We start from the raw sequence: 13583 nt of genomic DNA on the forward strand, positions 1-13583 counted from the left end.
TTAAAAGAAGCAGCAACTGAGCGAGCTAATATAATTAGTTAATAATAATTGAGGAAAGATTTTATAAAAACTTTTTTTTTTTAAAACCTCTCTCATTGTGGGTTTGAGTCCAATGGACTGTTATAATAAATGTTTGTACACACAGATGTATCATCCTGGTCTTGGCTGGAGATGTCCGGATATGAAGGTCCCACTAGCAGTAAGGGTAGCAGAAGAGTGAAGAAATCAGGCGATATCTTTTTGAGGTTAAGTATGTTTGATGAGTGATTTTTTGAGAATACTAGTTCTCTTCATTGGACATGAAGGTGTACTCATGCAAATATGGGGCTATGCCTCTCCAAGTTGATTATATCTACTATATAAAATAGCTTTAGCTTTTTAAAACAACACTGTTGATGTCCTATTTGTATTTGTGTATTGCTATCCATTGATGGTTTTGTCAATTGCAGCTTGCATTGTTTTTATAGCAAATTGAGATCCAGTGTTGACTTGGTATATTAGGGATACCAAAGTCAAGTTAAATAAATCTAGACACATCAGTACTTTCAATCGCTGATAAGGACCATCCACTGAACTACCAAGCTGTGAATGTGGATGGATGTTAGAGAATTAAATGCAAGTTAAACATTCTCTTTTTACAACATTATTTTATATAAAGCTTTATAGATCCTGCTGCTTTATAATATGCTGCCTGCTTGTCTTGTCAATGTGTGGCATGAGATGTAAGCTGCAGATAAAGATGCTGCTAAGGTTCACAGTGTAGATGATACTACCAGAAAAATGTAACATTCTAAGTCAACTTTGGGCCATCAATGAACCACCAATGATCATCACATATGGCCTTATAAAGGAGCCATGCAAAACCATACATGTTAAAGATAAAAAATATCAGTTATCTATATACAGACTAAATACTGGCATATGATTGATTTATGGTGTGCTGTGGCAATCAATAAATCAGTAATTGTATAAAATGTATTTATTTAATGAAACATTAAACTTGAAAGCCATATAAATAAAAATAACTAATATAAAAGAAAATGTATGAAATGTTCATTATAGACTGAGTACAGTAAGTTCTAGAGGAAATATCACATGTATATATGATATGTATTTTAAGGTAACAAAGAACTGAAATGCTGCAAAATTTTCCTTTCTTTCCCCATGTACAGCCATTTAGAATATCTTTAGTCATCCATAACAGCATTAGTAGTCATAGCAACCACTCGGCTCTGAACTGAGCAAATGTCAAACAATTCAGGTTCAGGTATCTTGGAAACAAACACTTTAGGGAAAATGTTAGTCTTTGAAAACAGTTAAACCTTTGTAAATATTATGTGGAATATTGTATCATGAAAATGCTATAAATGCACCACTGCAGCATATTGGTAATATCAGCTGGATACTCCTTAGTGTTAATTATACCGAATGATTATGTGTGATTATAAGACGGATAACTTTATTTTTCAGAGGGCGGAGCCAATGCTAAGGATCTCCACTAATCTGAGGTTCTTTGACAAGTCATCCTTCTGACACAGTTAATTGATGCAGAAACCTTTATTTACTTGAGAATGTGTGTTCTGGCTGTCTACCCTAAATGACAGGTACTCAAAGATATGAGCAGTGGGAAAATCTCCAATGTTCTCTAGTTGCTTTCTATAGTACATATTACTTACAGTAATTCCATCCAAAATATAAATGAGCTATGAATCTATCATCATGAATAAGCAAAATACTAGGAACCATATTCACGGGAGACGTTACGAGAAAAGAAAACTCAGTGTCGGCTCTGAAAAATATCTTAAGATTCACAACCAGAAGCTTTTTGTATCACAAAGGTGTACAATCCTGCATGTATATGCTGATAAAGTAAACAAAGTCTAGTTTTGCCAACTATGCACTGTTCACGATTGTTCCCAGGTTGTCCAAGGATGATGGTATATCTGTATTATCTTTGATTTAACACACCAAATAAACAAGTATCATTGCTGACAAATCTGTTTATAAGACAGTGACTACATTTGAGTCATTCTGGTATTTTTATATATTCTGAAGTCTACACCAGCTGCTATGTTTACATCTTTCTAGATGTCTGACTCAGCTTATTATCCGCCTCTGTGTGCCATTAGAAATAGAATGGTTTTCTGATGTTATATTAAATGAACCTGCACAATATAAATTCTTACTAGTCAAATGTGGTTAAAAGAAATACAAAATTTAACAGTACCAGTGTTTACCCAGCAGACCTTCAGAAGCCTAAGACATACAGTTATGAATTCTTAAATGCGCTCCTCCTATTTCAGTTTGGAATTATTATAAAGGGTTCCGGGCCTACCAGTCTTTCCAAATTGTACACAGTAGAAACTAAGTAGGGAATGGGAAGCACCACATGACTTCCTTGTTAGAAGATGCAATTATTTCCTACTGTGAAACATCATGAAATTTTGTTTCTGTGCCATCATCACACAGAGTTTGTGGATCAACATTTGTCAGGGAAACATTTAACTCCAATTAGCACTAATTGGGTTGTTTCATGGAGGCAAATATAGGATAGTTTCATGACCAATATCTATACCACAGTGTAAAACCCACCAAAACAAAAGCTTACCCGTGTTATATTTAACAGCATTTTTACAATCTTGACGGTAGATAAAATTAGGCACGGATATTACAAATAATATATAAATATGCAACTTAAAAAATTACTTTTAGAAGTCACCTTTTTATGTCAATACAAATATTGATTATATATTGAAAAATAGAGAATGAGTAAGTAAAAAAAATGTGAGTACTAAGAACATTGAGTAGGTCCCTCATTAATGTTCTTACTTTGTAATGTTTTGTTTGTATTTGTATTCCATTAGCTGTAAAGTGTTGTAGAATATTATGGTGCTATATAAAGTTTTATCATTTATTAGTTAAGAAGACTAAATGAATCCTGTAAAAATGAAGACTAGATCAAGCAAGTTTTCTATTCACATCTGCTATTTTGCATATATTGCACATAATTGTGTATCTTTCCAGTTTGGAACAGTTTGTGTGGATGAAGTAAGAGGAAGCAACATTTCTTATAGATTATGGAAACATCTCTATTCTCTGTCTTCTACAACTAATGTATAGCTTACTTACTTCACATTAAGATCTTCACAGGCTATTGTATTGGATTAGTATGATGTATCACAAAAACAATGAATGCTTAATGCATGACACAAAAACTATCCTCCAAGTTTAGCTCAATTGTCAAAAATATCTGGCAGGCTGGGAGGCTTGAGCTCAACCAAAACTAGTTTTTCCTTCGCTAGAAGGTGTCTTTTATAAATAAAAACAAATTCTACACTTTCTGTCCGCATTATTGAAACAAACTCATGTATGCAATGATCAGCATTTGTAATGACTGTCTTAAAGTAAGTTCTGTTGAATATGAATTCTTAAAGAGGGTATTTCACTACCCCCATCAACTTTAACTCCTTGCCTTCTTTAACAGGTATCACTGATTCTGACAAAGCTGTAAGTTATCAATGTCATCATTCTTGGATCTCTACTGTTAAATAGGGGGAGACAATCTGTCTGCCAAGAACCTCCCATATTACAGTGGAGTGCCTATCAAACAGGATACCGAAAATACAGAATCAGCCTATGCAAATTAGAGGCTCTAATGGTCTCAGATTGGAGGGTTGAAGCAGACATCATGACATCATGATATGCCCCAATCAGTAATTGTCATTACCTTTATTAATAGTTGTAGTCACTTCTAGTGATGTAATATGATTAAGGAAACAAGGTGATATTTAGGGTACATAAAAGGATTTAAATTTTTAGTAGGAACAAAAATCAACAACATTATAGGAGTAAAATAATCATTAAACTAAATTCAATTATACTAATATCCTGTCACTATTTTGCATAAAAAAATTTTGATCTAGGATTTTATTGTTGCTCTTATGCAAAATTTTTGACCATGATATCAGTTGCCAATGACAGATATACCATAGATTATGTCCTGTGAAATCAGATTTATTACGGAAGGTTTTAATGTTTACTTTCATAATAAGAGAAGGAGTTGTGTTTTAACTGCAGCATCAATCTAATTAAGTCATCTGCGTATTCTATAGAAGCTTCAATATAGATTTTTCCATCTTACTGGATTTTAATGTGAGACATGGCAAACAACAGTCTCACGCCATCTGTGTACTTTTGAATGCTTAAACCTCTGTTTGCCAAACCAGGTATTGAGGGAGTTCACTTAGCAAATTCTAGGCTTTAACCCAACATTTACATGCCAAAGACAAAATATTTTGCTTCTAGCTCTATTGATGATTTCATGCATTAGTTTTCATTTCCTTTGATAGTATAGTGGATGTTTAATTGTTAGTTATGTGAAGACTGGCTTACAAAAATTGCAAATACCAGAAGTCTGCTTTAGTGATTTTTTTGTCTAAATATTTTCAAATGTTTCCTCTATTCATATACTTTTCCACATTTCATATTTATAATGTAACTCTGCTTAAGAAGGGTCATGAGTAAGCACTTTGCAAACAAGTCTCCTGTAACCGTTTTTCTGCTCTGCTATGTATCAGTTTTCCTTTGTAAAGACGGTATTGAAAGTGCATGCAACTATGATTTGCAAAAATACATATTAAATAGAGTATAATCAATAATATATGCAAGTATACAAAACACCAAATTATAAGCACAACGATTGAGAGATTCTTATTATTCAAACCCACTCCATTGATAATTCAAAACAAATTAAAAAACATATAAATGGTACTGGTCCAAATCCACCAAACGCAGCATAATTCATTTTATTTACAAATTCCAATAAAAACCAAACATTTCATACTTACAGCCATGTAGTCACTTAATATCGTAATTTATAAATAATAATGTATATTCACAAAGTGCTAGTGCCTCAAAATTTAAGATAGTATAAGTGCTACATTCAGAAGGGTAACTAGTATCTCAGGTCGTAAATAGAGATGAGCGAGCATACTCGTCCGAGCTTGATGCTCGTTCGAGTATTAGCGTACTCGAAACGGCTCGTTGCTCGGATGAGTATTTCGCCTGCTCGAGAACAAGCTTTCACTTAAGGAAACACTGTGAAGAACAGTGAAGAAGACAGTGAACACTGTGAACACAGTGAACACGGGATCTTTTAAGGATCATTTAAGTGAAGAACACAGTGAAGAACACAGTGAAGAACACATTGCAGATGTTTCCGTACATCTGCTAACTTATAAGAAGACATGAGTGCAGAAAGGTGTTCTTCACAATAGTATGTGAAGAACAATATGTGTGAAGAACGCATTGCAGATGTTTAACACGGGTTATTCTCCTTTTTGAAGTTCCACGAATATTCCATTAAATTAAAAAAATGAAGAAACACAACTGACTTCCTTATTTCTCAATAAAATGACACATTTTATTGGTCCCTTTGAAAAATGCTTGAGTCTCCCATTGACTTCAATGGGGTTCGTTATTCGAAACGAGCACTCAAGCATCGGAAAAAGTTCGACTCGAGTAACGAGCACTCAAGCATTTTAGTGTTCGCTCATCTCTAGTCGTAAATATAAAGCTATATTCAGTAGGCTTATCCATAAAGTGCAAATGTTCATGAGTGGGGGTGGAATATACATGAACATTTAGACTTTATGGGTATGCAAAGTTTTCCAGGATGGGATAAGGAAAACCACACCTCTTTTAGCTACATTGTAAGGAACAGACTCCCAATTGTAGACAACACTGTTTCAACCTGATTGGGTCTCCTCAGCACATCATAGGGAACTGCTTTGGCTGGGTGAGAGGCTTGTGACTAGGGTCTAGAAGTAAGAGTTTCCCTTATGGAGACTGCCAATTAAGGCCACCATTTAGGTGTGTGGAGTCTATAGCCATGGATGCTCCACTAGGGGGGTCTGGAAAAGTATGCAAGGTTTACCAGGATGGGATAAGGAAAACCACGGCTAAGTATGAAATGTTTTTGATGTGGTGTGGTGTGGTGACCTTTGGAAACATCTTATTAACAATTTAAGTCATTGTAGTGTGATTTTTATTGAAATTTGTTAATAAAATAAATTGTGTTAAATTATGTTGCATTTTGTGGATTTGGACCAGTATCCCTAAGATGTTTCCAATTTTATTTGAATATATGCAAGTGTATAGACATTCAGTTACTTATATCATGGTCACATTTTTTAAGGAATTCTAGTGTAAATTAACAAGAATATCATATTATTTTAAACAAAAGGCAGGCCAGTTCCTTTACACGAGGACATGGGAGGGCTGTGAGACCCTATCCATATTAGCCAAGTCTTTTTGAAATCAGTAGCTTTACCTTGACCTACACTTGGATTGTCCCTCCAAAGCTCTTAAACTTCAAAATAAATACTTCATAAAAACTATGATTAGAAAGCATTGCCCTTATCCCTAAATGACATGGCTCTGCTACATCATTAACCACCACTCCAAGAAGGTGGGGGCTGACCAAGAAACTGGCTAAATGAAAAGACATTAACCTTGCTCTCCTTTAGGTACAGTGTCAGCTTCTGTGAGGAGGCAGGGTAGCTTGACTGTATACTGCATCAATAAAAGTCTTTTTTAGAAGAATGGTGGCTCTAATCGCATGGATTGAGGCATTAGTGGAACATGTATAAAGACATCTAAATGGTTCTCTGTGTGGTTTGTGGTGGGTTTCCTGGTGACATGTTCTCTTTAACATTTAGTCATGTTGCATACAAACTAGATATACAACTACCTCTTGACTACAGTGACATGCTTTTACTCTTAATTTTCATATTGGTCTTTGAAGGTGACCTAAGTGCAACCTATACCTTATAAGTGTATTTCACTCCAGCATATATTGTATTCTTCCTATTCAGACGTATTCTATGAACATGAAGCATGTAATTCATTCATCCCATGCTAAAATGAAATCCAGTAAAGGTGAAGAATGAGAATTGACTTACTGCAGTAATAATTATTGATCTATGCTATATCATAACAAAACTTCAATTCTCTAGTAGTAAAAATCTAGGGCAGAAGATTTAGTTAAATTGATAAGTAAGGCTGATGTGCTGCATAAATGTAGCTTTTGCTAATAAGGTAAGCAAGGAAAAATGATTTTCTCACCTCTCTTCGTAAAATGCAGTGGACCATCACAATGACAAATCCTTGTAATGAATCAAATACTGCAAAGAGTATCTGAAACAATATCGATCTTTTATCTGTCATTGCTAGGACAGCGGACATCCACGTCAAAGCCAGGAGTGGGAGAACGACACAAGAACTCCAAAGGGATGCCCTATTCAGACAGAAATATTTGTTTGCTGAACCAGATTGTACATTGCAGATAAATATGAATGCAAAAATAATTTAACAGCCAACACCCTTCAGTGCCGAGATGACCCGGGAAATTTAACAATGCTGGACTAGACCACTGTGCAACTGAAGGGGTTTTTGCTAATGCAAGTTTTTACATAAAGAAGAATCTTAATAAAAAAAACATTGATGCTAAGGTTTAAAAACAGCAAAAGAAAAACAGAACAGAAAAGACATTGTATTATTATTAGAAGAACACAAATTGTATCAGGCTATTTTCAGACATGCACGGTAAAAGATTTGTAACAAGAAGATGTAAATGATTTAGACTAACATGGCATTACTGGCGGTGGTGGCTGACAAAGCTGTTGTTGAAACTACTCCACACTTGGCACATTTGAGCGTCAAACCGCTATGAGGCTCACTCATCTGACTGCAAACAAACAGAACACCCACAAAAAGAACAAAGTATTCAATTTTCACCAAAATAATTTCTGCTGTAGATTTGTTGTTTGTTTTTAAATAAGATCTCATGCATACGTAACATGATGAATGCATTGATTTGTTTAATAATGGAATTTTTTTTTTACTATATATATCAAAATAATAGTTTGTGACAATCACTACGAAATTATACAAGAAGGATAATTTCATTCATGCATGCAGGACTTGTATCTCTTTCTTTACAAAGTGAGAGGTTCCCATTTTGCAAAAGTAAAGCAGTTGAATATACATTGAGCTTAACAAAAGCAGGTGCTAAATCACACATATGATGACAGTCCTACGTTCAGGCTTATATCCTCTATTTCATGAAATTGTTTAGGATTAGAATACATTAATATTGATATGAGAATGGCTAAGAATATGTTATTGCATTATAAATTTACATGATAGGTCAGTATCATTGAATATATAAAATTGAAACATAGCCTGAATGTAGAATGTAAGTGAATGGAATTTAATGATCTATTATAGTTGACTATGATTATCGATTGATAAACAGTGCAGGAGCATCAGTCGAAATTCATGTATAAATACAAATAAGATCTCTAAAAACATAGAAGTGCAAAACAAATGATCATATTCAGTAACATTCTGTCCTACGAGACATACTGAATAATCGTAGCCGTAGACTACAGTTTTTGCAACCTGCAATCTACCTATGAGATTTCCCCTTGATTAGTGTCTTTTATAAGGCAATATTTCTTGTCCTACATTACTGGAAGAATTGTCTCAGTGGGGAATATAACCTATGTCACTTCCTGCTGCTATAAACACATTTCATAAGTATGTAATACGCAAACTGTTTGACTTAATTGGTACTTTTAACAAGTATTTTTATTGTACTTTCCTCATTATAATTCAATGATACAAATAAAATCAGAGAAGAAACTGTTGTAACTAATTAGCCCAATGTTTACTGTACACAATACCAAATTAAGGAATGCAACACATTCATCCAAAATTCTTTTACATGACAGTAGACCACAGGTGGCTTATTTTGTGAATTATATCATTGCAGATGACAAATAATTGCTTTCCACAGGGAATACTTTTCTCTCCAGCTTATTTATATACTGGCTAAATGTGTTTGATTCTATGATTGCTTTATGGAATACAAGTTCTCGACAGTGGCACAGATTTGCAAAGAATATATTGCAGGTAATATTGAAGGGAATAAAATGAACTTTTTATAAATTGAACATATTCATCTTGTCAGGTTCCTATTACAAGTTAAAGTGACAGTCGGCAATATGTGATAATGGCATGACTAGACCCTGTGCTCATCTACTCTTTTTTTCTTTCTTTCTGTCTCCTCTTCCTCCTTTATCTTCTTTTTGGGAATTATCGATGGTGGAAATAAGGAAGTTATAGAGTTATGTTCTGCTTCGATCTAAATGGGGAGCCCCCTTCTAATACTGAGATTTGTATGTATGATCGCAAGGCTTGACCTGTTTGGTAAAAGAGTCCTCTTTGTATTCCTCTGTCTGGTTACCATTTTATTGTTTTTCTATGTATAGGTATCCATGTGTTAAGTAAAAAGACTTATTTTAAAAAGTTTATTACCGTATTTTGCCTTTTATATTTCAAGATTTATTTTGTGAAGTAATGTGTGTCACATTTGTAGATTGTTAGAACAATTATTAAAGTGATGGTGCCTATTGGATTCCTCCCCATTGTGTTGTGCAGTGAGTTAGAACGGGGGCGGTGATGGTGAGGGACCATGTAGTGAATGCCAAGGGATATCTAGAATAGAATCTAGAATGTTCATCCTAAATTTAAAGCATTTACCCCACCCCACAGGTTGCACCGGATATACTGAGAGGCTCCGGTCTGTTATTTCTTTTGGGCCACAATTGTGCAGCAGACAATTCTATTACAGGCCCTGCATAAGGTAGAATTGTGCTATGATCTGCCATGTAACTGGCGTGGCACACTCCTCGCCCCTCCATGCCCACTGGATGTGAAGGTGGGTAAGTTTAAAAATAGTACAAGACTTAATAAATCCACACAGAATATGTTGCCGCTATTATAACTCTGTTAATTTAGTGAATTTTTGTGAAGTTGTGATGTTAACTATAAAAATTAATGGGGTGGAGTGTAAGGCCTATTCCCCATAAGCAAGTTTATAGTGTCAAACTTGCAATGTGTGCTTGCTGGTGCATATGGCCCGAAGGCTCAGCTACTGGAACAAAACAAAACAGCATTCAAGACAGAGCACACCATGCAAGTTTGATACAAGATGGATGCATCCAATCACTCATGGGCAATAGGTCCGATAATACATGATGTAGGCCTCATGAACATGGCAATTCTGTGTTGATAAAGGTACATACAGTATCTGGAAATACACAAAGTGTAGTGCAGTCTGCAGAACTGAACCTTATGATATGGTACTAAAATAATGGAAATTACAATGTCCGACGACCCCCCCACCCCCCAAAGTGTTGCATGAAAGTTGTCACGATAACGCCAAAATCCGATTTTGTTCTCCAAAAACCCCTGTTAAATGCGGCGCAAAATGGAAATAATAGGGAAACCCGACGGAAATGCGGTGTGTGGACAATTAGTTAAAGTGCCCCAATGTTTTTACATAGTTTACATATAAGTAGATATATCTATATAATGGAAACTAAAATAATATAGCCCTGCGAATGTTATTACGATTCTCTCATCAGGTGCTGCAATTACTAAAGCGTTGACCATAAAATAACATACAAGAAAGCTTAAATGTAAAAGAGAAGAAAGCTTAGATAATGCACTTCTAATGTTGCAATTATACTGTGACCCCCGTGAAAGAACATCTGACATCAATCTGAAAATTCATTGAATTTGCCAAACAATTAAGATTAATAGCTTCTATAGTGCCTAATTAAAAAACAAACGGTGTTTAACAGTGGGCTTTACAGGCAGCTCCAAAGAATCAAGGTATTACAAGTCTTTCATGCAAACACAAACTACACACTAAACGCTACACTGTGATAAATGGTTAATCTTTTTACTTTCAAATTACAAAAAGTAGATAATTCAGTACTGATAAATTTTGTGTGAAATTATTTGTTTAAATGTTAGACTTGCCTAATAGAATAATATGTGAGGCTGTGGAAAAAGTCCACAGTGTAGAAAATTCCAACCAACACCCAAACTATTATTTTTAAATAATTTCTTTTATTGGTGAAAACTATTTTTAAAACAGATTTGGACATGTCTTTGTTCTTTATTCACACTAAAACTTTGAATTTTGGAATGATTCTAATACTATATTATGTTATAATACAACAATAAAATATAAACTATGCATCTAGAATCTAATACAATGTATCATAGAAGCCCCATAATATTTGTGAGCAATAAAGAGACTTCATGGGCCATAATACAGACTTGAATCCCCTCTATATGTGCTATTGTTCGCAGACTGTAGACCCACCACTGTCATGTGAATAGGTAGGAATGTTTGTGGGAAGAATGACTTCTTTTTGTCATAGCAATCATGAAAATTCACCAAGAAACATGGCACCATTAACTTCAAGAATAGATCAGACATCTTCACAGGTAGGCACACTTAAAGGAAACATACCACTTGTAGTGGCAGGTTTCCGATGGCAATACCGAGCACCAGCTCAGGGTGAGCTGGTGCCGGAGCTTATTTTAGTTAGTGTTTTAAACCGCGGTATCGCGGTTTAAAACACTTTTTAAACTTTATAGCCGGCGCAGGCAGGTACGCGCTCGGCGCTTACCGTGCGCGCGGCTACATAGGAAGTGAATGAGAGCCGCGCGCATGGTAAGCGCCGAGCGCGTACCTCCATGCGCCGGCTATAAAGTTTAAAAAGTGTTTTAAACCGCTATACCGCGGTTTAAAACACTAACTAAAATAAGCTCCGGCACCAGCTCACCCGGAGCTGGTGCTCGGTATTGCCATCGGAAACCTGCCACTTCAAGTGGTAGGTTTCCTTTAACGGTTAACGGTTTTGCATGTTACATCAGTTTCTTCTGGAAACTCTAAATCTACTGGACATATAGACTGTAATATTTTTTAAATGCCCAATCATGAAATATATGTATAAGCTGTGACTGTCAGAGAGCTTCTGTTTTATCTAACTGCTATCTGCTCTACCTACAACCTCCCCTCCTTCATGTATAGAATAATAATAACACATAAAGAAGAAGGTTGCCTTCAGTATCATACAATCATTTTACATTTGCATACATGACAAAAGGCTGGAAAGGTTTTGACGATCTGGGACAGTTTATGCTATTCCAATTAAGTAATTCTAATGCCAGTATTTAATTTAATTAAACTATAGATCTATATTCCTAATCCAACTTATATATCATTTAACTGAAAATCTAATTTATCCATCCCACTCTAAAACACAAACATATGCTCACATTATATAGAACTGCATATTCCTTATTGCTCACTTACACCCACTACAAAACATATATTTACTGATATTTAGAGTTGACAGTCATTTTCTGTTTATGATGTTTCTGCACTTTTATGATTTTTTTTTCACTTTTGGTATTTTTATTAAATATGTCTATAAACATGAATGAAATATCAACTTCTCAATGAGGCATGCAGCTTTGTTACTACTACAGAACTAAATAAAGAAAAAAATGTAGAACGAAAAAAAACATGAGTACAACAGGTGATGATAAACATTCAGAATCAGCTTACCCTGCTCTGTGTTTAAGCTTTTTATCAAGGATACCATCTCTGGAAACAAGTTTATTAAAAACCAGAATTCCAATTACCATGTTGACCTGCACAACAAAAAGGTTATTTAAAAACACACCTAACCTACAAGCACACTAAGGACACAAAAATAACATATCAAACAATATCTATTGCTGAAATAAACAATTGAACACATTTGAACTGTTAAACATTGGTTTTAAGAATGCACTGATATAGTTTTCTATAAGTGTGAATAATGTGAACATCTCCTTTCAATTTGTACAATGAATATTAATTTTCTATCCATGTCTTTCAGATAGTTTGCAATGAAATATTTATAGAGTAAAATAATATTCCGACTAGACTTGGCCCAATCTCTCAAGATAGTTTATTTCCATTTTTGAGCTACAGATGTGCTGTTTGATGATCACACACTGGGGAATTTTATGCATAATTTAAACACTATTTATTGGATTAGTTTGCACATGAGATTTTGAATAGCGCAATAAAAGGATAAAATACCACTCAAATAATTAATTATCACAATAGTTTTTGACATTCAACTTTTTTCAACATTGACCTTGAACTTTTATTTTTCAAGTACACGCTTCCTCCTCGTGTGCCCCCATGGTGCAAAAGTGATACAATGAAACGGACTCAACTAATTTCCCACAGGTGATCAAGCTCTCCCACACTGCTCCTGGTCTCTGTTAAAAGTTGGGAGATGACCTTCTAACACACTTGTCCTCAAGCCAGCATGTTTGGAATGTTATTGCTCAATTGCTGTAGCAGTGACAAGCCTCCTGACACAGAACAGAGACCAGTAGTACAGAGATCCAATACTGGACACCTGCGGAAAAATTGAGTTCATTTTTGATTTGTTACTAGTTGACCTTAGGGGGAAGAAGAATAAAGAAATGTATCTTGAAGTAACATTTTGAGATAGTTATATCTAACGTACATACTTGAATATAAGCTGACCAAAGTATAAGCAGAGGTACCTAATTTTAACACAGAAAACTAGCAAAACCTATCAACTTGAGTATAAGCATAGGATGGGAAATGCATTGGTAACAGCCTCCACCCA

General features: G+C 34.9%; 1 protein-coding gene across 8 annotated transcripts in view; it reads right to left on the reverse strand.

The window, feature by feature from the left end:
- ADGRB3 (adhesion G protein-coupled receptor B3) overlaps window positions 1–13583 on the reverse strand; it is a 577118-nt gene that overhangs the window by 40025 nt on the left and 523510 nt on the right. For 7 of the 8 annotated variants that reach the window (XM_072142190.1, XM_072142193.1, XM_072142191.1 and 4 more), the window contains 3 exons: window positions 12497–12582; window positions 7649–7747; window positions 7126–7297 (listed from right to left, as the gene is read on the reverse strand). In XM_072142190.1, coding sequence (XP_071998291.1) covers window positions 7126–7297; window positions 7649–7747; window positions 12497–12582 — 357 coding nt within the window. The remainder of the gene's footprint in view (window positions 1–7125; window positions 7298–7648; window positions 7748–12496; window positions 12583–13583) is intronic. The other variant, XM_072142192.1, reaches the window with a different exon arrangement.

This window comes from Engystomops pustulosus, chromosome 3 (genome assembly GCF_040894005.1).
Source record: "Engystomops pustulosus chromosome 3, aEngPut4.maternal, whole genome shotgun sequence".
NCBI lineage: Eukaryota > Metazoa > Chordata > Amphibia > Anura > Leptodactylidae > Engystomops > Engystomops pustulosus.